Here is a 23610-nt window from a genome sequence, read left to right on the forward strand (position 1 = left end):
TTAATCTGATTATATTTTAACCCACTCCACTCAGCCACATTCACCTCGGTGTGTGCAGTGGTGCCTGGATTTAACTACGCAAGGTTATGGGAAAATCAGTACTTTTAATACTGCAATCTGAAATGTCCAAACAGAAATGGTCAGGGATTTTTACAGTAAATTCATTGCAGTGTTAACTTGTGATACTAATAAATAAGTTCTACATTTTTTAGAAGCAGATTCACCAGAAACTTGCAAAAGGGAATTGGATAAAGACTCAGGAAGGTCAATTGTGCAGGGCTGTGCAAAAAAATTAGATTTGGAGGGGCTGACGTGAATTAACAGCCGGGATTTCCTGCCCTACTCGCCCCTGCTCCTGTGGCAGGTTTTCTAGTGTTGTGGAGATGCCGGCGTTGGACTGGGGTAAACCCAGTAAGAAGTCTCACAACACCAGGTTAAAGTCCAACCAGTTTATTTGATAGTAAACGCCACAAGGTTTTCTAATGGCAAAGGAAGCCCACCATTGGGGTGGCGCAGTACCACAGTGGTTAGCACTGCTGCTTCACAGCTCCAGGGACCTGGGTTTGATTCCTGGCTCGGGTCACTGTCTGTGTGGACTTTGCACATTCCCCTCGTGCCTGTGTGGGTTTCCTCCGGGTGCTCCGGTTTCCTCCCACAGTCCAAAGATGTGCGGGTTAGGTTGATTGGCCGTGCTAAAAATGCCCCTTAGTGTCCTGAGATGTGTAGGTTAGAGGGATTAGCGGGTAAATGTGTAGGGATATGGGGATAGGGCCTGGGTGGGATTGTGCAGACTCGATGGGCCGAAGGGCCTCTTTCTGCACTGTAGGTTTCTATGGTCTGTTGGCCAGTAGTGGGATTTGCCAGTCTCGCCGAAGACAGTGGTGTTTTCCATGGCCCACCGGCCAATAGTGTCGGAATAGCACGGAAAATCCGCTGCAGTGAGGCGGGAATATCTCACCATATAATGGTCACACCACAGAAGGAGACTTGTTGACCTGTCGTGGTGGCCCCCTTGCAAGAGCAGTTTGGCTAGTTCTATTTCTCTGCTCTTTTCCCGGAACTCTGCAAACTTATTTGAAAGCTACAACCGAATTTGCCCCCGCCTTCATACAATCCAAATCATAGAATCCCTACAGTGCAGAAAGAGGCCATTTGGTCCATCGAGTCTGCAACATCAACAATCCCATCCGGGCCCTGTCCCCGTAACCCCACATATTTACCCCACTAATCCCGGCGACCTACGCATCCCAGGACACTATGGGGGAAATTTAGCGTGGCCAATGCACCTGACCAGTACATCTTTGGACTGTGGGAGGAAGGCGGAGGACCCGGAACAAACCCTCGCAAACACGGGGAGAACGTGCAGACTCCACACAGACAATTACCCAGGCCGGGAATCGAACTCAGGTCCCTGATGCTCTGAGGCAACAGTGCTAACCACTGTGCCACCCATAAATCATATCCATCCACTTGGATCAAAGTTTTTTTTCCTCACGTTCCTTTGTCAATCACCTTAAATTTAAGTGACTTGGCCATGAAAAATTGTCCATTAGTGCCAGGGGGACTAACAGGGTATATATATATGGGGTTGCAGAGACATAGCCTGGGTGGGATTGTTGTCAGTGCAGGCTCGATGGGCCAAAAGGCCTCCTTCTATGGACTTATATGGTTCTATGAAATTTGTGCCCAGGAACTGGCATAAAGCACAATGAATGGCCATGCTGTAGGATCCTGACCCAATACAAAATATTGCGGCACAGTAGCACAGTGGTTAGCACTGCTGCTTCACAGCTCCAGGGACCTGGGTTCGATTCCCGGCTCGGGTCACTGTCTGTGTGGAGTTTGCACATTCTCCTCGTGTCTGCATGGGTTTCCTCCGGGTGCTCCGATTTCTTCCCACAGTCCAAAGATGTGCGGGTTAGGTTCATTGGCCATGCTAAAAATTGTCCCTTAGTGTCGTGAGATGCGTAGGTTAGAGGGATTAGCGGGTAAATATGTAGGGATATGGGAATAGAGTCTGGGTGGGATTGTAGTCAGTGCAGACTCGATGGACTGAATGGCCTCCTTCTTCACTGTAGGGTTTCTATGATTAAATCTATGATCGTATGATTAAAATAGATTCAGATTTGCCTCTAAAGTAAGATTGGCTCTTTGAGTTTTACAGTAAGATTTTAACTAGGGTGTAAAGCAGAACTTTTTACTGCTGCTCTCCTGCTGCTGCTGAGGTCTATATTCTTGCTATGCTGAACGAAGATACACAAATACATCTCCGAATGTTGCCAGCTCCCTCACTTTCCAACCAGAATTGTAAACTTTTCGCTTGTGGGTATGGGTCGGCATATCAGTATTCCAATGCTGCAGGACCTGTATTGTACCATGCTTAACCTCTTTGGATAATTCAGTCAGTGTCCAACAGGAATCCATCTCAACCTCCTATCACTTCGAAAGAATTTCAGGGGGCAACCATCGCAAACATCTTAAGGGGCCATCTTACCAAAAATGTTCTAAGTGAAAAACGCATGTAAAAACAGGAGGAATCTAATTTAAAAGTCGAATCTTATCCGAATCTGGTAAAAAAAAATCTTGACAAACTTAAAATTTGCTATTGGGGGAGTGGGTGGGGCCTAACTCACCTGAAAGCCAGCTGATAGCAACAGAGGGTGCAATTGTGCATGTGCAGCCTTCTGTGCTGGGCTGCTATCAGCTGGCCTCCGTGGCATAGCACCCCTACCACCCAGACCAATTACAATCGCGATCGCGAACCATCGCAAACCCTTGCTTCTTCTACTGATCACTACTACAGACTGGCAGCCCCCCCATCCCACAATCACTACTGCAAGGAGGCAGCAGCCCCCCCTCTCCCCACTAATCGCTATTGCAAAGTGGCTGTGGACCCCCCGCTCCCACTGAGCAACTCGCCCCCAGTCTGATCCCCTTAGTTGACCCTGCCCCCCTCAGCCCCCACCCCTGCCTGGTGCCAGTGGACAATGCCAATGTCCCAGGCAGGCAGTCCCAGGATACCCAATGAACAGTACCAGGGTGCCAGGCTGGCTGTGCCAGGGTGCCCAGTGGGTAGTGTCAGTGTGCCAGGCTGACACTACCAGGTGCCCTTGCCCATGACCTCCTGGAGAGGCCTCAGTGGTCTCCAGTTCTGTAGGCGAGGCCTTCATGTCTGGTCCACTTGCCTCTGTGGCTTTGTTGGGGAAGGTTCTTTCCAGCATGGCCACAGAGGAAAGCGAGCCCAGGCTATTTCATCCTGAGATCACTAATTCTATTTAAGTGAGAACTTTAATATATTTAAATAATATAATCACCCTTGCGCTGAATATCTGGTGCCAGTAAGATGGCGAGAGGTGAGAAACTGGGCACGAATCTGATTTCTCAGTCCTCCCTCAATCTTCCTGGCTCATGCCACCCATCAGCCGATGGGGCACAATGGTAAGATTACCACCCCCCTTTAGAATTTTTCCATCCTTGATGTGGAACATAATTTAAAAGCCCAAATAGAACATAGAACATTACAGCGCAGAACAGGCCCTTCGGCCCACGATGTTGCGCCGACCAATTAAAAAAGCAATGACCCTCTAACCTAAACCAATCCCTTTCCATCCATAAACCTATCCACGGATCTCTTAAACGCCCCCAAACTAGGCGCATCTACAACTGCAGCAGGCAGGGCATTCCAATCCCTCACCACCCTCTGGGTAAAGAACCTACCTCTGACATCCGTCCTATAACTACCACCCCTTAATTTAAAGCTATGCCCCCTCGTGCTAGCTTTCTCCATCCAAGGAAAAAGGCTATCACTGTCCACCCTATCTAAACCTCTAATCATCTTATATGTTTCGATGAGGTCCCCTCTTAGCCGCCTTCTTTCTAACGAAAACAACCCCAAATCCCTCAGTCTCTCCTCATAGGACCTTCCCTCCATACCAGGCAACATCCTGGTAAACCTCCTCTGCACCCTCTCCAATGCCTCCACATCCTTCCTATAATGTGGGGACCAGAACTGCACACAATGCTCCAAGTGCGGACGCACCAGAGTTGTGTACAGTTGCAACATGACGTTGCGGCTCCTAAATTCAATCCCCCGACCAATAAACGCCAAGACACCGTATGCCTTCCTAACAACCCTATCTACTTGATTCCCAACTTTCAGGGATCTATGTACACATACACCTAGATCCCTCTGTTCATCAACACTATTCAGAGTCCTACCGTTAGCCCTATACTCTACACATCTGTTATTCCTGCCAAAGTGAATTACCTCACACTTTTCCGCATTAAACTCCATCTGCCACCTCTCGGCCCAGCTCTGCAACTTGTCCAAGTCTCTCTGTAAACTATGACACCCCTCTTCACTATCTACCACTCCTCCGACTTTGGTGTCATCAGCAAATTTACTGATCCACCCAACTATACCCTCATCCAGATCATTTATAAAAATTACAAACAGCAGTGGCCCCAAAACAGATCCCTGAGGCACACCACTTGTAACCGAACTCCATGACGAATACTTTCCATCAACCACCGCCCTCTGTCTCCTATCTGCTAGCCAATTCCTGATCCAATTAACTAAATCACCCTCAATCCCATACATCTGCATTTTCTGCAGAAGCCTTCCATGGTGAACCTTATCAAACGCCTTACTAAAGTCCATATCTACCACGTCAACTGCCTTACCCCCATCCACCTCTTTGGTCACTTTCTCAAAAAACTCAATAAGGTTAGTAAGGCACGACCTACCCTTCACAAAACCATGCTGACTATCTCCAATCAATTCATTACTCTCCAAATAACTATAAATCCTATCCCTAATAATTTTTTCTAAAACTTTGCCCACAACAGAAGTAAGACTCACCGGTCTATAATTCCCGGGGAAGTCTCTGTTCCCCTTCTTAAACAGTGGGACAACATTCGCTATCCTCCACTCCTCTGGCACTATACCTGTGACCAACGACAACCTGAAGATCAGAGCCAGAGGCTCTGCAATTGCCTCTCTTGCCTCCCAGAGAATCCTAGGGTAAATCCCATCCGGCCCAGGGGACTTATCTATTTTCAAACCCTCAAGAATATCTAGCCCATCCTCCTTATCAACTGCAATACTATCCAGTTTACAACCCTGTAACCCAGTGTTCTCCACAGCTACATTTATGTCTCCCTGCGTGAATACCGAAGAGAAATATTGGTTCAATGCCTCTCCAATCTCTTCTGGTTCCACACATAACTTCCCACTGCTGTCTCTAACTGGCCCTAATCTTGCCCTAACCAATCTTCTGTTCTTAACATATCTATAGAACGCCTTAGGATTCTCCTTAATCCTATCAGCCAAAGTCTTCTCGTGTCCTCTTTTAGCTCTTCTTAACTCACTCTTTAACTCCCTCCTAGCCAATCTAAAGCTTTCCAGTGCACTACCTGAGCCCTCAAGTCTCATCCTGACATAAGCCTCCTTTTTCCTTTTAACCAGCGAATCAACTTTTTTAGTGCACCATGGTTCCCTTGCTCGACCATTTCCTCCTTGCCTGACAGGGACATACATATCAAGGACTCGCAGTAGCTGCTCCTTGAAAAAACTCCACATTTCGAACGTTCCGAGACCCTGTGGTCTCCTAGTCCAACCGATGCTTCCTAATTCTCTCCTAATAGCCTCATAATTACCCTTCCCCCAGCTAAAACCACTGTCCCGAGGTTCATGCCTATCCCTTTCCATCACTAAGGTGAACATAACCAAATTGTATTTGTATTTTCCTGTTGTGATTGAATGAATCAAAACGACCAAGAAACACTTCATATTCCATATAGAGATTGGTAAATATAAACAGATCAGCTGTAGTGGGTTGTGAGTGATTTCTGTGAATCATCTTCATCTAGTGAGACAAATTGGGCTGATAACTCATGACCAAAGCCCTGTGTAGCTTTCAATAGTTTTGAGTTGCTGAGATACACCTGTGGAGATTATAATGAAATTTTGGCAGTCTTTACTGCCTTGCGAGACAGGAGGTATGGGTTCCAGAGTTGGCTGAGCATGTTACTGCCCTACTTCTGAATTTAAATACAGAACAGCTTCATTCATGGGTGGGATTTTATGGTGTCATTCGTCCCAAAACCATAAAATCCCACCTGAGGTCAACGGATCTTTCCGTTGTCCACCCCTCCAATATTATTAAGGATATTATTAAATTAGAACGAGTGCGGAAAAGATCTTCCAGGATGCTACCAGAACTTGATGGTTTAAGTTATAAGGAGAGGCTGGATAGACAGGGACTTTTGTCTCTGGAGCATAGGAGGCTGAGGGGTGATCTTATAGAGGTCTATAAAATAATGAGGGGCATAGATCAGCTAGATAGTCAATATCTTTTCCCAAAGCTAGGGGAGTCTAAAACCAGAGGGCATAGGTTTAAGAGGGGAGAGATGCAAAAGAGTCCAGAGGGGCAATTGTTTCACACAGAGGGTGGTTGAGTGTCTGGAACAAGCTGCCAGAGGTAGTAGTAGAGATGAGTTCAATTCTGTCTTTTAAAAAGCATTTAGATAGTTACATGGATACGATGGGTATAGAGGGATTTGGGCCAAATGCGGACAACGAGGACCAGCTTAGGGGTTTAAAAAAAAGGCAGCATGGACAAGTTGGGCTGAAGACCTGTTTCCATGCTGTAAACCTCTATGGCTATGTTTCTATGACCCTCGCCCGCTCCATTCCCCATAGCCTGTGGGGCAGTAAAATTCCAGCCATAATCACTTGCCCATGTCCTTAATATCTGATCGCATTGACAAAAAGACTTACTAATCAACAATTAGGTAAATATATTGACACAACTTCCTCTGAGTTTATGAACCAGAAGCTAATGCAGGCTCCCTAAATGGTTTAAGTTAAATTAAAAATGTGGGGTTTAGCCCACCACTGAGACTTACCAAGTAATTGGAACACACCATTTGAGACCCGATTGTACTATATAACCTAGTCGAAGCGAAGCCAGCAATTAATTGTCCATGACTATAATTTTTACAGCGTTGGAATACTGTTCGTAGTTTTGGTCTCCATTTTAAGAGAGGATAGACTTGTATTGGAAACTGTGCAGTGAAGATTCATTGAGTTGGCCCCTGTGGTGAAGGGGTTGACCTATAATGAAAGGCTGAGTAAATTGGGTTTATATTCTCTAGTATTTAGAAGATAGCAAGGTGATCTCACAGAAACCTACAAAATTCTGAAGGTGCCTGATGGGTGGATGCTGAGACAAGAGGCAGGATTTTATGCCCTCATTCGTTCGAAAATCGTAAAATCCCGCCAAAGTCAACAGACCTTCCCATGCTCTGCCCCTCGCCCGCTCTAATTCCCATGGTAGGCGGGATGGTAAGAATCTGTCCGTTATTCCTACAGAGAATTGAAAAGAGGAAAGGACAATCTCCAGGTAATGAGCTGATCAGTTCGGACTGAAATGAGGAAAAAATTACTTCACTCAAAGGATTCTGAATGTTTGGATTTCCTCATTTTTTATTTATTCATTAGTGTCACAAGTAGGCTTACATTAACACTTCAATGAAGTTACTTTGAAAATCCCCTTGTCACCACATTCCTGTTTGGGTACACTGAGGGAGAATTTAGCATGGCCAATGCACATAAACAGCATATTTTTCAGACTGTGGGAGGAAAGCGGAGCACCCGGAGGAAACCCACGCAGACACAGGGAGAACGCGCAAACAGTGACCCAAGCCGGGAACCAAAGCCAGGTCCCTGGTGCGGTGAGACAGCATTGCCACCGTGCCGCTCTTACCACAGAGGGTTGTGGATGCCCCATCATTGAGTATATTTAAGGCCAAGATGGACTAATTTTGGTCTCTCGGGGAATTAAGGGATGTGTGGAGTAGGTGGATCAGGTAGGAGATGAAGTTGAAGTTATGATTGTATTGTCTGGCAGAGCAGGCTTGAAGGGGCTTTGTGGTCTACCCCTGCTCCAATGCCATATGTTTTTCTGGTAAGCTGAACGCACCTTGCCATGCCTCGAAAGCTCCGAGCCAGTGTGTTTGATCGGTAAAACTAAAACATGTGGGGCGGGATTTCCCGGCTGCGCTCACCCAAAATCCGGAAAATCCCACCCGAGGTCAACGGACCTTTGCATGGCTATGATTCCAGTGGCAGGTGAGCCAGGAAAATCCTGCCCGGAGGCTCACTCAGCCTTAGGCCTGAAGTGGGTCGTACGAAGTTTCGTACTGTGGAGATAAAGAGAAAATCGTAAGAACTGCTGCTGTTCAGGACCTATTTATCCAATTCTGGTGACTAGCCTCTGCTGGAAACACAAGACAATTTATTATCTGTGACTGCAATTATTGCAGCACTTCTGAGTTCTCTGTGTTCTTGTAACTTTAAATAAATAATATTGAATGTGGAATTGAAATTAAATTTTTATGTAGAGGTTAAGAGGCCTTGGTCATTCCCATGTCATTTACAATTGAGAAGAAAGTTTAAAATCTCTTTGTAACATTGTGAGAGCAGTGGAAAAATGTGCCATCTTAAGGCCACATATCTGTATTTTTAAGAGTGAGCTTTCTTTTAATTCATTCACAGTATGTGGGCTGGCTAGACCAGCATTTATTGCCCATCCCTAGTTGCCCTTCAGGAGGTGGCAGTGAGCTGCTTTCTGGACCCACTGCAGACTCTGAGGTGTAGGTACACACACAGTGCTGTTTAGAAGGAAATTCCAGGATCTTGACCCAGTGATGATGAAGGAACGGCGATATATTTCCAAGTCGGGATGGTGAGAGACTTGGAGGGGAGCTTCCAGGTGCTGGTGTTCCATGCTCCTGCTGCCCTTGTCCTTCGAGATGGTAGTGGTTTTGGTTGTGGGAAGAGTTGCCAAAGGAACATTGGTGAGTTCCTGCAGTGTATCTAGTAGATGGTATACGCAGCTGCCACTGTTCATTGGTGGTGGAGGAATTGGTTGTTTATGGAATGATGACAAATAATGGCTTGTGATCCAATCGATACAAGAGTCCAATACAAAACACTCATCCTGCATTGGATATGTGCCACCCTCCATATTGGATCAGCTGGTCATTAGAAAACGTTCAAAGTGCACAAACTGGCGGGCAGAGAACTTGGGCTGAGTTTTACCGACGCGTCCACCTGAGATTCATACGATCCTGACCAAGGCCAACGGACATTGCCGTTCTCCGAGACTCGCCTGCCGCCGGAATCGGGACGGGCATGCCGGTAAAATTCCAGCCCTCGCTTCAGAACCCTTTGAGAGATTGGTTTTGATTGTCCGCATCATTGGCCACACGAGTGCCAAAGGTCAAACGCCAACAAAGGCTCAGTTCCAATTCACTTTTATTGGACGCAAATCTAAACTGAACGGCTCAAACTCGTGGTCTGCTTATTTCTGAACAGTTTGATTAAATCTGTTCTGATTCTCAATCATTAGAATGTGACCTAATTAACAGTGGCATTTTGACGTATGGAATAATCTTGATTCTAAAATGACTGACAGCCACTTTAAGTTCTTTGTTTCTTTTTTAACAGTTAAGTACGAAAGAATAAAATTTTTAGTGATCGCTCTGAAGAATTCTGTTGAAGTCTACGCATGGGCTCCTAAACCATACCACAAATTTATGGCATTTAAGGTAAGATACTTCAGATGGAAACTAGCTAATACAACTGTGAACCCAGTCAAAAACAAAGGTTTTGGAATTGATTTGTTCTGATCTATTATTGACACATGTATCGGTATACAATGAAAAATATTGTTTCTTGCATGTTGTACAGTTAATGCATACCGTTCATACAGTAGATAGAGAAGGAAAGGAGAGGGTGCAGAATACATCATAGCTGGATGTAGAGAAAGATCAGCTTAATATAAGGTAGGTCCATTCAAAAGCCTGATGGCAGCGGGGAAGAAGCTGTTCTTGAGTCAGTTGGCACGTGATCTCAAACTTTTGAATCTTTTTCCCAGTGGAAGAGAGCATGTGGAGATCTCATTGAGACATATAAGATGATGAATGGGATGGATAGGATAGAGGTGGAGAGACTCTTCCCGCTCAGAAAGGACAGTAGGACTAGGGGGCACAGCCTCAAGATAAAGGGGGGGCAATTTAGAACGGAGTTGAGGAGGAACTTCTTCACTCAAAGGGTGGTGAATCTCTGGAATTCTCTGCCCGTTGAAGTGGTGGAGGCTGCCTCGCTAAATATTTTTAAGACGCAGGTTGATGGGTTTTTGGTAAGCGAGGGGATTAAGGGTTATGGGGAGAGGGTGGGAAAGTGGAACTGAGCCACAACAGATCAGCCATGATCTTATTGAATGGCGGGGCAGGCTCGAGGGGCTAGATGGCCTACTCCTGCTCCTATTTCTTATGTTCTTATGTTCATGTCAGATTGCATGGGGTTAGGGTTTGGGGTAGGGGTCCTTGATTATGCTGGCTACTTTTCCGAGGCATCAGAAAATGTAGACAGAGTCAATGAATGGGAGGCTGGTGATGGATTGGGCTACATTCACAACCCTTTGTAGTTTCTTGCAGTCAAAGCAGGAGCCATATCAAGCTGTGATACATCTGGAAAGAATGTTTTCTATTGTGTAGCTGTAAAAATTGGTGAGAATCATGCTGAATTTCCTTAGCCTCCCGAGAAAGCAATTTCCGGTATCCTAAGAGTTAATGTGGCTTCATTAGGTTGACATGGCATTATACGACTTGGAAAAGTGGACTGCAGATTCATGCTCACGATTCACTGCAAATAAATCACAGGAACAAAGCAGGTTACAGCAAGTCATTCATCCAGGAATTCCAGTTAGTCACTTGGCAATAATACAGGCCTGGGAATTGTCAACTACTTTGCTGTTCATTAAGCAACAGAAGAATCAATCTGGATCAATTGGCGAATAAAACTGGAGAGGTTTTAAAATTCGTGAGTGGGTGGTGATAAACAGGGGCATGCTGAGATGCCATGTCAATTATTAGCATGTGCCTGAAATTATTGGTATCTGTTTACCTTTAGCCTTCCTTGCAGTGACTTACCTGTGGATCCTGCAGTTGTGTATACTGAGACATATAACCTTACCCAGAGAGTGCAGATACTTGGATGAGATCCAAGGTTTCTTTTTTAATGACAAATGGCATTAATGGTGAAATACAGTTGTAAATATTCTCCATATAAAAGGCTGAACATTCTCTCACAGTAACATGCCATATGTCCATGACCTACTTATTCAACACGCCATTCACTTTGGTCCCTTGATGTTCCATTTTTAGCTGCCAAGGATCCTGGAAGATATTGGTTTTGAAATGTCCCACTTTGAGTCAATTAATCCCCTGGTTTATTTAGGTTAACATTGGCAGTCGGCTGCCAAGAAGTGGAACAGAGTATGAATACAAAAGTGACCTTGAAATCTTTAAAACAAATCCAAATTCAAACAAAATAGCTTTTAAACATCTGCTGCGAAACATATCTGCAAATCCATGGATGGGATTTTCCGGCAGCACTCACTTCAAGACCGGAAAATCCTGGCTGAGGTCAATGGACCTTTGCGTGGTCCGTGTCCCGTGTCATGGGAAAATTCTGCCACCAGTCTTTTAATAAGAGTAAGGCTCCAAGATGACTGGGGAGGTTCCCTTCAACTGCTTTCAAGCGAACACTATTAGAAGTACAAATAAATAACATGTTGACAACCTGGAATTAAAATCCAGAGCAGCACGGTGGCACAGTGGTTAGCACTACTGCCTCACAGCACCAGGGACCAGGGTTCAATTCCAGCATCGGATCACTGTCTGTGCAGAGTCTGCACGCTCTCCCCATGTCTGCGTAGGCTTCTTCTGGGTGCTCCGATTTCCTCCCAGACTCCAAAGATTGGGTTGATTGGCTAAATTGCCCTGTAGTGTCAGGGGGATTAGCAGGGTAAATATGCGGGTTAAATATGGGGATTGGGTCAGGGTGGGATTGTTGTCAGTGTAGGCTCGATGGGCCGAATGACCTCCTTCTGCACTGTGGGGATTCAATGATTCTGGAACCCTGGAAGCATCCAGGAGTTGGTAACTCCAAAAAAAAAACAAATTCAAGTCCTGTTGCACAGCTGATAGTCCTTGTTCCAGATTTTGGACAGAGCACTGGACTGTAGTCAGAACGATGACCTACATTTCCTCCTTACAGACACAGATTGACCTGCTTAGCATTTGCAACATCGTCTCTTGGTGTTTAACAACCTCGGGAATGTCAGGAACAAGGAGTAGGCCATTTAACCCCTCGAGCCCATTCATTTAGTTCATGGCTGAATTGTACCTCAACCATGGGGGTGGCACGGTGGCACAGAGATTATCGCAGCCTCCCATGCCCAGGGACCCGGGATCAATTTCCAGCTTGGGTCACTGTCTGTGCGGAATTTGCACATTCTCCCCGTGTCTGCGTGGGTTTCCTCCGGGTGCTCTGGTTTCCTCCCACTGTCTGGTTAGGGTGCATTGACCATGCTAAATTCTCCCTCAGCGTACCGGAACAGGCTGGAGTGTGGCAACTAGGGGATTTTCACAGTAACTTCACTGCAATGTTAATGTAAGCCGGCTTGTGACACTAATAAACTAACTTTAAAAAATATCCACCTTATCAAAGAGCTTTGTGAATAAAAATCCCAGAAGAAACCTCCAAAGACGAAGCATTTACAATGTCACTACAAGTGACAACTCCCGGGATTCATGCATGGATTCACAGCCACATCCATTTCTGGATAGTCCTAATAAACAGTCATCAGCTAAACCAAGAATGAATCACTCACAGCCCAGGATAATGATTCATTTCTGGAAGGCAGCAAATCCCACTGCAAACATTCCCAGTGGGACTGAAGACTTTATTTTCCTTTTCGCAAAGACAAATCCTTTGAGTACGTGCCTGCTTTAAGGAAAATCTCTTGGTTGGGTGTGTGCCGAACACAAGAAATAGCAGCAGGAATGAGGTCACCAGACTCTTCAAGCCTGTCCTGCCATTCAATATGAGTATGGCTGGTCTATCGCCGGCCTCAATTACTTTCAAAGAACGAGGAAGAACAAAGCAAAGTACAGCACAGGGACAGGCCCTTCATCCCTCCAAGTGTCGATCATGATACCCTAACTAAACCAAATAAAGCCTTCTGCCCTTACTCGGTCCATTTCCCTCTATTCCTTCACTATTCATGCCCCCTTCCAGATGCCTGTTAAATGTCGCTAATGTGCCTGCTTCCACCACCTTCTCTGGCAGCATGTTTCAGGCACCCACCCCTCTCTGCATGAAAAACTTCACCTGCACATCTCCCTCAAACTTTCTCCCTCTCACCTTGAACCTGTGCCCCTTTGTAATTGATGCTTCCACCCTGGGAAAAAGCATCTCACTGTCCACCCTGCCTATGCCTCTCATAATTTTGAAGACCTCTATAAGGTCTCCCCTCAGCCTCCATCCTTGTAGTGTAAGCAATCCTAGTTTATTCAACCTTTCCTCATAGTCAACGCTCTCGAGACCAGGCAACATCTGTGCGAACCAACTTTGTACTCTCTCCAAAACTTCTAAGGCCTTCTGGTAATGTGGTGACCAGAATTGCACGCAATACTCCAAATGCAACCTTATATAGCTGCAACATCATTTCCCAACTCTTGTACTTTTCTGTACCATTTCTCCAATGAGCACATCCACTGACAACCCAGGCAAAAGATCAGTGGCACTTTTTTTAAAAATGTGGGGTTCCTTTTTCTTAAAGCGCTTTAATTCATTGATTATGGAAAATATTGGAGATGAGGGGAAAAGGCTGAGTGGGCAAGGTGGTTGGCCATGTGACAAAGTCTCCAAAGTGTGTCCACCCATAATTGGCGACATGACCTGCCGTACTCACAGCCTCAGCTTCACAGTGAACGTGGCTCCACATTTGTGCGGCAGTAGCAATAGCAACTCGCATTTATGCGGCGTCTTTAACTTGGTTAGATGTCCCAAAGCAGTTCACAGTAGGCTTAAAATTAGACCTCAAGGCACATAAGGAACTATCTGGAACAGTGGCCAAAAACATGGTCCAAGTGGTAGGTTTCAAAGAACATCTTAAAAGAGGAAAGGTAGGTAGAGAGGAACTGTCAGAAATAACTGGTAATCAGGCATGATATTGCATTTGCAAAGTCAGGACACACTGTTCCCACTAATTTCACTCATTGTAGAATCTCAGCTCCTATGCAGCACTAATGAAGGCATTCAGCATGGCTGGTTTCATTGGTCAGAACATTGAATACTGGAGTTGGAACGTCTTGTTGAAATTGTACAAGACATTGGTAAGGCCACAGTTGGAATACAGTGTATAGTTCTGGTCACCCTATTATAGAAAGGATATTATTAAACTAGAAAGAGTGCAGAAAAGATTTACTAAGATGCTACCAGGATCTTGATGGTTTGAGTTATAAGGAGTGGACTGCATAGACTGGGATTCTTTTCCCTTCAGTATAAGAGGCTTAGGGGTGATCTTATAGGGGTCTATAAAATAATGAGGGATATAGATAAGGTAGGTAGTCAACATACTTTCCAGAAAGCAGGGGTATGTAAAACTAAAGGACATAGGTTTAAGGTGAGGGTAGAGAGATAGAAAAGAGTCCAGAGAGGCAATTTTTTCACAGATAGAGTGGTGAGTGTCTGGAATGAGCTGTCAGAGATAGTAGTAGGGGTGGGTACAATTTTGTCTATCAAAAAGCATTTAGACAGTTACATGGATAAGATTGATGCAGAGGGATATGGGCCAAACGTGGATAATTGGGACTAGTTTAGTGGTTAAAAAAAGGGCAAGGGCATGGATAAGTTGGGCTGAAGGGCCTGTTTCCATGCTGTAAACCTCTATAACTATGACTCTATGACTCCACCAAGCAGTTGATGTATCTGGCTGTGGACATAGCAGGATGGTGATGCCCAGGAGAATTAGTGTGCGATATACATAGCAAGTTTAATATGTTGCAAACAGGAGAATTAATTGATTATTCTGTGAAGCAATTGATGGGATTATTGTCGGGTGTAGTTTACTGACAGCTTTTGAATGCCTTTGAGACTTTGATCACATAACCTGGTCACAATTATCTTGTGAGTGTAACGCCGACTCACACATGACCTCTTCAGGCTGTCAGCTCCCCAGCTACCTCGGAGCTGAGTCACACATTGTTAAACTACAACATTTATAGAAACCAAGAAAACTGCATAACTTATACATTGCATAAGAGAGAGAAATTTACTTTTGAGATATTTTGCTGTATTTTGTAACTTCATTTTCTAATCACTTTCTAAATTTACTTTAGAGGTATTTAGTTTAGCAGGAACATATTTATGAGCATTGATATTAATTGAGAAAATAATTTATAACATCCCAAATAAGATAAAATTAGATTGGGAAAATCACTTCACACTTTAATGTATTCAATTATTTAGAAGTTGTGATTGAATTTTGAAGAATGTGCTTTGAGTTTTAGTTTTACCTTTTTGAGGATTCCCAGTTTTCACTCTTCAGCATTAATGATCATCCTTTTCCTGCTTAGGTCTAAAGCCCAGCAATTCTCTCCACATCCTTCTCTGTCTCTCTCTCTCTCTCTCTCTCCCTCTTTTGCCTCCTTTAAGATTCTCCTTAGTGGTCACAGAGCATGTCAGAGGCTAGGAATGTTGCAGCAAGTAACTCACCTCCTGGCTCCCCAAAGCCGATTCACTATCAACAAGGCACCAGTCAGGACTGCGGTGGAATGCTCCCCACTTGCCTGGATGGGTGCAGCTCCAACAACACTCAAGAAGCTTGACACTATCCAGGACAAAGCAGCCGCTCGATTGGCACCACATCCACAAACATTCAATCCCTCCACCACTGACACTCAGTAGTGACAGTGTGTACTACCTACAAGATGCACTGCAGCAATTCACCAAAGCTCCTTAGACAGCACCATCCAAATCCACAACCACTTCCATCTCAAAGGGCAGCAGATACATGGGAACACCCCCACCTGCAACTTCTCCTCCAAGCCACTCACCATCCTGATTTGGAAATATATCGCCATTCCTTCGCAGTTGCTGGATCAAAATCCTGGAATTCCCTCCCTGACGGCATTGTGGGTCAACCCACAGCACATGGACTGCAGCGATTCAAGAAGGCAGCTCACCGCCACCTCCTCAACGAGGGATAGGCAACAAATGCTGGCTAGCCAGCGATACCCATGGCCCCTGAATGAATAAAAAAAACCTACCTCTCTGATGAAGCCTCTGATCATCTGCCCTGGTATGAGGCACAGTGTCTAATTTTGCTTTGTTTTGTATAGTTTACTGTGTGAACTATACACAGCATTCCAAGTGTGGCCTTACCAATGCCTTGTACAACTTCAACAAGACGTTCCAGCTTCTATATTCAATGTTCTGACCAATGAAACCAACATGCTGAATGCCTTCATTAGTGCTTCATAGGAGCTGAGATTCTCGTGACTATTTGCACAATGCGTGAAATTAGCGGGAACAATGTGTCCTGACTTTGCAAATGCAATACCACGCCTGATTACCAGTTACTTCTGACAGTTCTGAATATGCTTCATCTCATTTTTAATCTTCAGTTCATCCAGCAACATATCAGCCACCCTTTGGCATGTAAGGTGCTATAAGAATGCAAGCTTTTGTTGTAGCTGTTGTTTTGATCGGTAATAGGACTCATTTATTAAATTGGTGTATAAATTCCACGGCCCCAGGACTCGACACCAAACCTAAGATGACATTTACGGTAAAGCACTGAGGGAGTGTTGCACAACTGGAGGCGCTGTCTTTCAGACGTGACGTCAAACCCTCTGCCTGACCAGAGGAATGGAAAGGATCCCATGGAACTATTCAAAGAAGTGTAACATAGGCTGTAGTCCGACTCCGGTTGGAATATTGTGAGCAATTTTGGGCCCCATACCTAAGGAAGAAAGTGCGGCCCTTGGGGAGTATCCAGAGGAAATTCACGAGAATGATCCCAGGAATGAAAGGCTTGACGTATGAGGAGTGTTTGAGGACTCTGTGTCTGTACTCAGTGGAGTTTTGAAGGATGAGGGGGATCTCATTGAAACTTACAGAATACTGAAAGGCCCAGAGAGAGTGGACGTGAAGAAGATGTTTCTTGATTGGTGAGGAGATCGAAGGTTATGGGAAAAGGGTGGGAGAATGGGATTGAAAAACTTATCAGCTATGACCGAAAGGTGAAGCAGATTCAATGGGCCGAATGGCCTAATTCTGCTCCTATATCTTATGGTCTTATATCCCTTTGCTATTCTGGCAGACATTTCCCCTCAACCAAAATACAGTCAATCTGGTCATTATTTGAGTCACAGATGGTCATCTGTATTTGTTGCATAATGATAGCTGTGCTTCCTGCATTACAACAGTGACTGCACTTCTCAAATATTTCATTGGTGTGATGTGCTTCAGAATATCCTGAACAAGTTCTTTCCTTATACTTAGTGAAAAATCATCTTGGCAGGGGTGGGATACAAGGTGATGCAAAAATAAATTGAAAGGTCAAAGGATTATTTCCCAATTAGATTGATTGCATTTTTAAAAAAAAATCTCTGTGCTGTTTATTGGGTATTTTTTCTGCCTTACGGAAATAAGATTGTCCCACATGAGGCATTTGGGTTAATGTTCCCATTAAAATAGCCAAGGGAAATCATACAAATGCATTAAGCATTAAATCAGTAATATCTCAGGCAGTCATTTAAGGCAAGAGTTGTGCTGGGGAAGGTGATCCGAGTCAACAGTGTGTTATGTTTTGGCAGTGCTGTGTTTTTCCTCTGCCCTTTCCCCCTGAACCTATTGACTCATGTTGACTGCCAAGCTGGTAACTGCCCTCTCCAGCAGTACGTCGAGTGCTCTTTATTTAGAAGTGAGTGTCGGCAGGCTTTACAATCATGGGGAGTATCGTAGAGCCCAATTCTGATTTCCTTCAACATTTACACACAGGCACTGATACCGTCCCTCAGGTGTGTGGGCTTTCCAGTCTCCTGTGTGCCATGCAGGCTGAGACCAGTTAACCCTACCTAGCCTGGATAACCAAAACTGGGATCTCCCCAGCCTAACTGGTTCAGGCAGAGACTGGCAAAATCTGCAGCACCACAGTTGGCAACACTTTTTACCATCTCATCCTCATTGATGGTTCGCCTGGGCTGAATTTGCAGCAGTCTGGTTTATTAGGGAGAAACAGAATCTGGGATGAGATGGAAGCTTTTAAATTTAGACTGGAGACCATAAGGAATGAGACTGTCATTCCACAACAATTTGTCCGCTCCGGCTCTCATCAATTTTTACAGATGCACCATAGGAAGCATCCTTTCTGGTTGTATCACAGCTTGGAATGACTCCTGCTCTGCCTAAGACTGCAAGAAACTACGAAGGATTGTGAATGTAACCCAATCCATCTGGCAAACCAGCCTCCCATCCATTGACCCTGTTTACACTTCCCGCTGCCTTGGAAAAGCAGCCAGCATAATCAAGGACCCGTGTATCCTGAACATACTCTCTTCCACCTTCTTCCATTGGGAAAAATACAAAAGTCTGACATCACATACCAACTGACTCGAGAACAGCTTCTTTCCTGCTGCCATCAGGACCGATCTTATATTAAGTTGATCTTTCTCTACACCCTAGCTATGACTGTAACACCACATTCTGCACACTCTCCTTTCCTTCTCCCCTATGTACTCTACGAACAGTTTGCTTTGTCTGTATAGCGTGCATGAAACAATACTTTTCACTACATGCCAATACATGTGACAATAATAAATCAACTTACATTTAAATAGCAGCTTACTCAGACATAGGGTTCCAATGTGCGTTATAAAATATGACACCAAGCTGTGTAAGGAGATATTAGGACAGGTGGCTAAATGTTTGTTCAGCAATAAGTTATGAAGGAGGAAAGCGAGATAGAGAGCTCACTGTGAATATGCTATGTGTGTTGATATTATCTTCAGTTCTCGGGGTGGGCTGGAATTTTTCGGTCGTTCACACCCTGCTGTTACTGCCCGAGCAGACGGGGAATTTGGTGCTCAGCTGAATCTCCATTCACTGCAGCGGGACCAGGGAATCCTAACAGTGTGAATGGCTGGAACTAGAGGGCAGATCGAGACAGGCAGCAAGTGCTGGCCCAACCAGCGACACCCTGCATCCTGACAAATTCATTTTAAAGAAAAACTAAAGGTTTGTTAGATTCCTGGATATTTTGATTGTTGAACTGCAGAAACAATGAAGTACAGGGACACTAAACATCCTTTGACTATATATTCCCTTGCAGTCTTTTACATCTCTCTCGCATAAGCCGTTGTCAGTGGATCTCACAGTTGAGGAAGGTCAGAGGTTAAAGGCAATCTACGGATCCACTTCGGGTTTTCACGCCATTGATGTGGACTCAGGAACAGTTTACGACATCTACTTGCCGACTCACGTAAGTTCTTCTCCCCTGTTACTGATCCAAGGAGTTTGATTGAAGGTTGTCAGTGCTGACACAGCAGGGCAATCCCATCAGAGGCAAGAGCTCTCTGCTCACGTGCTCAATCTACATTGCAGGCCCCTGTTCATAAAATCGGTCAGCTCCTTGGAGAATTCCACAGGGAGAGTGGGAGCACATCACACATAATCATTTAAATGTGTATTCGGCACACGTTTTAGTGGGAAGAATGAGGGTTAATACTGCTAAGTGGTCCACTGTAAAGGTGGTGCCAGAAGAGACATTCTTTTTTATTCATTCAAGGGATGTGAGCTTCTCTGGCTAGGCCAGCATTGATTGCACACTTCTAATTGTTCCAGAGAAGGTGGTGGTGAACTGCCTTCTAGTCCAAGTGGGTAAGAACATCCACAATGATGTTAGGAAGGGGTTCCAGGATTTTGACTCAGCGACATTGAAGAAACAGTGATATATTTCCAAGGTAGGATGGTGAGTGACCTGGAGGGAAACCTCCAGGCAGTATTATATCTGCTGCTCTTGTCCTTCCAGTTGGTCATGTTTTGGAAAGTACTGTCTAAGGAGTCTTGGTGCAGTGCATTATGTAGGTGGTATACGCTGTTGCCAATGTTCATCAGTAGTGGAGGGAGTGAATGTTTGTGGATGGGGTGCCATTCAAGCGGGCTTTGTCTTGGATGGTGTCAAGCTTCTTGCATGTTGTTGGAGCTACACCCATCCAGGGAAGTGAGGAGTATCCCATCACACTCCTGACTTGTGCCTTGTAGATTACAAACAGGTTTGGGGAGTCAGGAGATGAGTTACTCGCTGCAGTATTCCTCACCCCTGACCTGCTCTTGTGGCCACAGTATTTGGAAGACTCGTTCTAGTTTCTGTAAAATAAAATAAAAATAAAGTTTATTTGTTAGTTACAAGAAAGGCTTATATTAACACTGCAATGAAGTTACTATGAAATTCCCCTAGTGGCCACACTCCTGTTTGGGTCCATGCATCTAACCAGCACGTCTTTCAGACTATGGGAGGAAACCAGACTACCTGGAGGAAACCCACGCAGAGAGGGGGAGAACGTGCAAACTCCACACAGACGTTGACCCAAACTGGGATTCGAATCCAGGTTCCTGGCACTGCGAGGCAGCAGTGCTAGCCCCACCCCACTCAGGATGTTGATAATGGGGGATTCAGCGATTGGGATAGCATGCTGGCACAGTAGTTAGCACTGCTGCCTCACCGCACCAGGGACTAGGGTTCAATCCCAGCCTCGGGTGACTGCCTTTGCGGATTTTACACGTCCTCCCTGTGTCCGCATGGATTTCCTCTGGGTGCTTCGGTTTCCTCCCACAATCCAAAGGTGTGCAGTTTAGGTTGATTGGCCATGGCAAATTGCCCCTCAATGTTGGGGGGATTAGCAAGGTAAAATATATGGGGTTAGAGGAATAGGGCCTGGGTAGGATTGTTGTTGGTGAAGGCTTGTTGTTGAATGGCCTCCTCCTGCACTCTAGGGATTCCATGATTCTATAATGCCATTGAGTATCTCTTGAATATTCTCTCTTGGTGGAGATGGTTATTGCCTGGCAATTGTGTGACATTAATGTTATTTGTTACTTGTCAGCACAAGCCTCAATATTGTCCAGGTCTTTTTACATTGGGCCATGGAACCATCAACACCTGAGGAGCCATGAATGATGCACTCATTGTGCGATCATCAGTGAACATCTCCACTTCTGACCTTATGATGGAAAGAAGGTCATTGATGAAGCAGCTGAAACTGATAGGTCCTGGGACATTACCCTGAGGAACTCTTAAGTGAAGTCCTGGAGTTGGAATGATTGACCTCCAAGTGCCACAACCATTTTCCTTTGTGCTGGGTCTGAATCCAACCAGTGGAGAGACACCCCCTGATTCTCATTGAATACAGTTTTGCTCGGATTCCTGGATGCCACACTTGGTCAAATGCAGGCTTGAAGTCAATGACAGTCACTGTCACCTCACTCCTTGAGTTCAGCTGTTTTGTTCATGTTTGGACCAAGGCTGTAATGAGGTCAAGAGCTGAGTGGCCCTAGCAGAGCTCAAACTGAACATCAGTGAGCAGGTTGTTGTTGAGTAAGTGTTACTTGATAGTGTTGCCGATGACAACCTAACCTTTGCTTACCTGATGATGGACAGTAGACTGATGGGGCAGTAATTGGCCAGATTGGACTTGTCCTGCTTTTTGTGTACAGAATATACCTTGCAAACTTTCCCCATTGCCGGGTAGCTGCCAGTGTTATAGCTGTAGTGGATCAGCTTGGCTCGGGGTGTGGTAAGTTCTGGAGCACAAGTCTTCAGGACTATTGATAGAATATTATCGGGCCCATGGTCTTTGTGGTATCCAGAGCCTTTAGCCATTTCTTGATTTCATTTTGAGTGACTTGACATCTGTGATACAAGGGACCTCCAGAGGAGACCAAGATGGATCATCCATTCAGCACTTCTGGCTGAAGATTTTAGCAAATCGCCATAGCCTCATCTTTTGCGCTGATTGCTGAGCTCCTTCATCATTGAAGATGGGGACATTTATGGAGCCTCCCTCTCCAGTGAGTAGTTTAATTGTCCACCACCATTCAAGACTGGATGTGGCAGGGCTGAAGAGCCAAGATCAGATCCCTAGGTTGTGGAATCATTTAGCTATCGCTATCACTTGCTACTTAGCCTGAGGGTGCTTGTGTGTAGATCTTTGAAGGTAGCAACATAGGTTAACGATGTAGTTAACGTTGCATAGGGGATGGACTTTATAAATACAGGCCAGGAAATTATGCTGTATCTTTATAAAATATGTGTCAGGCACCACACTATCGAAAGGATGTGATAACATTGGAGAAAGTGCAGAAGAGGTTTACAGGAATGGTTCCAGGGATGAGAAACTTCATTTGGGAGGATAGATTGGAGGGGTTGGGACTGTTCTCCTTGGGGAGAAGAAGGCTAAGAGGAAATTTGACAGAAATGTTCAAGTTCATGAGGGGGCTGGACAGATTAGACAGGGAGAAACTATTCCTGCTTTTAAAAGGATCAAGAGCGACAGGGCACCAATTTGAAATAATGTGCAAAAGAAGCAAATGTGATGTGAGAAAAAGGCTTTCTCACACAGCAAATGGTTTAGGTCTGGATGTGTGATGCAGGGAAGTTCAATTGAAACATTCGAGAGGGTATTAGGTATTTATTTGAATTGGAACAACGTGCAGGCGTATGAGGAAGTGGCAGGGGAATGGCACCAAGTCAAGATGCTCATTGGAGAGCTGGCACAGACATGATGGACCTCCTTCTGCGCCGTAACAATCCTAAGATGCTGTGATATCCGTTTGCCCTAAACTGGCGTATTGGGCAGGATTTTATTGACTTAATAAGAACATAAGAACATAAGAAATAGGAGCAGGAGTAGGCCATCTAGCCCTTCGAGCCTGCCCCGCCATTCAATAAGATCATGGCTGATCTGTCATGGCTCAGTTCCACATTCCCGCCCTCTCCCCATAACCCTTAATCCCCTTTCTCATCAAAAACCCATCAACCCGCGTCTTAAAAATATTTAGCGAGGCAGCCTCCACCACTTCAACGGGCAGAGAATTCCAGAGATTCACCACCCTTTGAGTGAAGAAGTTCCTCCTCAACTCCGTTCTAAACCACCCCCCCTTTATCTTGAGGCTGTGCCCCCTAGTCCTACTGTCCTTTCTGAGCGGGAAGAGTCTCTCCACCTCTATCCTATCCATCCCATTCATTATCTTATACGTCTCAATGAGATCTCCCCTCATTCTTCTAAACTCTAACGAGTACAAGCCTAGTTTATTCAGCCTCTCCTCATAGCTCAACCCCCTCAACTCCGGTATCAGCCTAGTAAACCTCCTCTGCACTCCCTCCAAGGCCAAAATATCCTTGTGTAAGTGCGGCGACCAAAACTGCACACAGTACTCCAGCTGCGGCCTCACCAATGCCCTATACAGCTGCAGCAAGACCTCCCTACTTTTATATTTAATCCCCCTCGCTATGAAGGCCAGCATCCCATTCGCCTTCCTGACCACCTGCTGCACCTGCAGGCTGGCTTGCTCAACCCGAAACTGTAAATTCCCACCAGAGGTCAACAGACCTTCCCATGCTCCATCCCTCGCCCGCTCCGATCCTCGGGGCGGGCAAGCCGGTAAAATTCTGGCCTCTCAGTCCAATT

The 23610-nt window shown here is 45.2% G+C and overlaps 1 protein-coding gene across 1 annotated transcript in view; it reads left to right on the top strand.

Annotated features, from left to right (window-relative positions):
• Positions 1–23610, top strand: part of LOC145342331 (mitogen-activated protein kinase kinase kinase kinase 4) — a 281028-nt gene that overhangs the window by 227365 nt on the left and 30053 nt on the right. The window contains exons 26-27 of the mRNA XM_080187822.1: positions 9515–9615; positions 19254–19403. Coding sequence (XP_080043948.1) covers positions 9515–9615; positions 19254–19403 — 251 coding nt within the window. The remainder of the gene's footprint in view (positions 1–9514; positions 9616–19253; positions 19404–23610) is intronic.

Source organism: Carcharhinus amblyrhynchos, chromosome 4, assembly GCF_965287045.1.
Source record: "Carcharhinus amblyrhynchos chromosome 4, sCarAmb.v2.hapA, whole genome shotgun sequence".
Classification (NCBI taxonomy): Eukaryota; Metazoa; Chordata; class Chondrichthyes; order Carcharhiniformes; family Carcharhinidae; genus Carcharhinus; species Carcharhinus amblyrhynchos.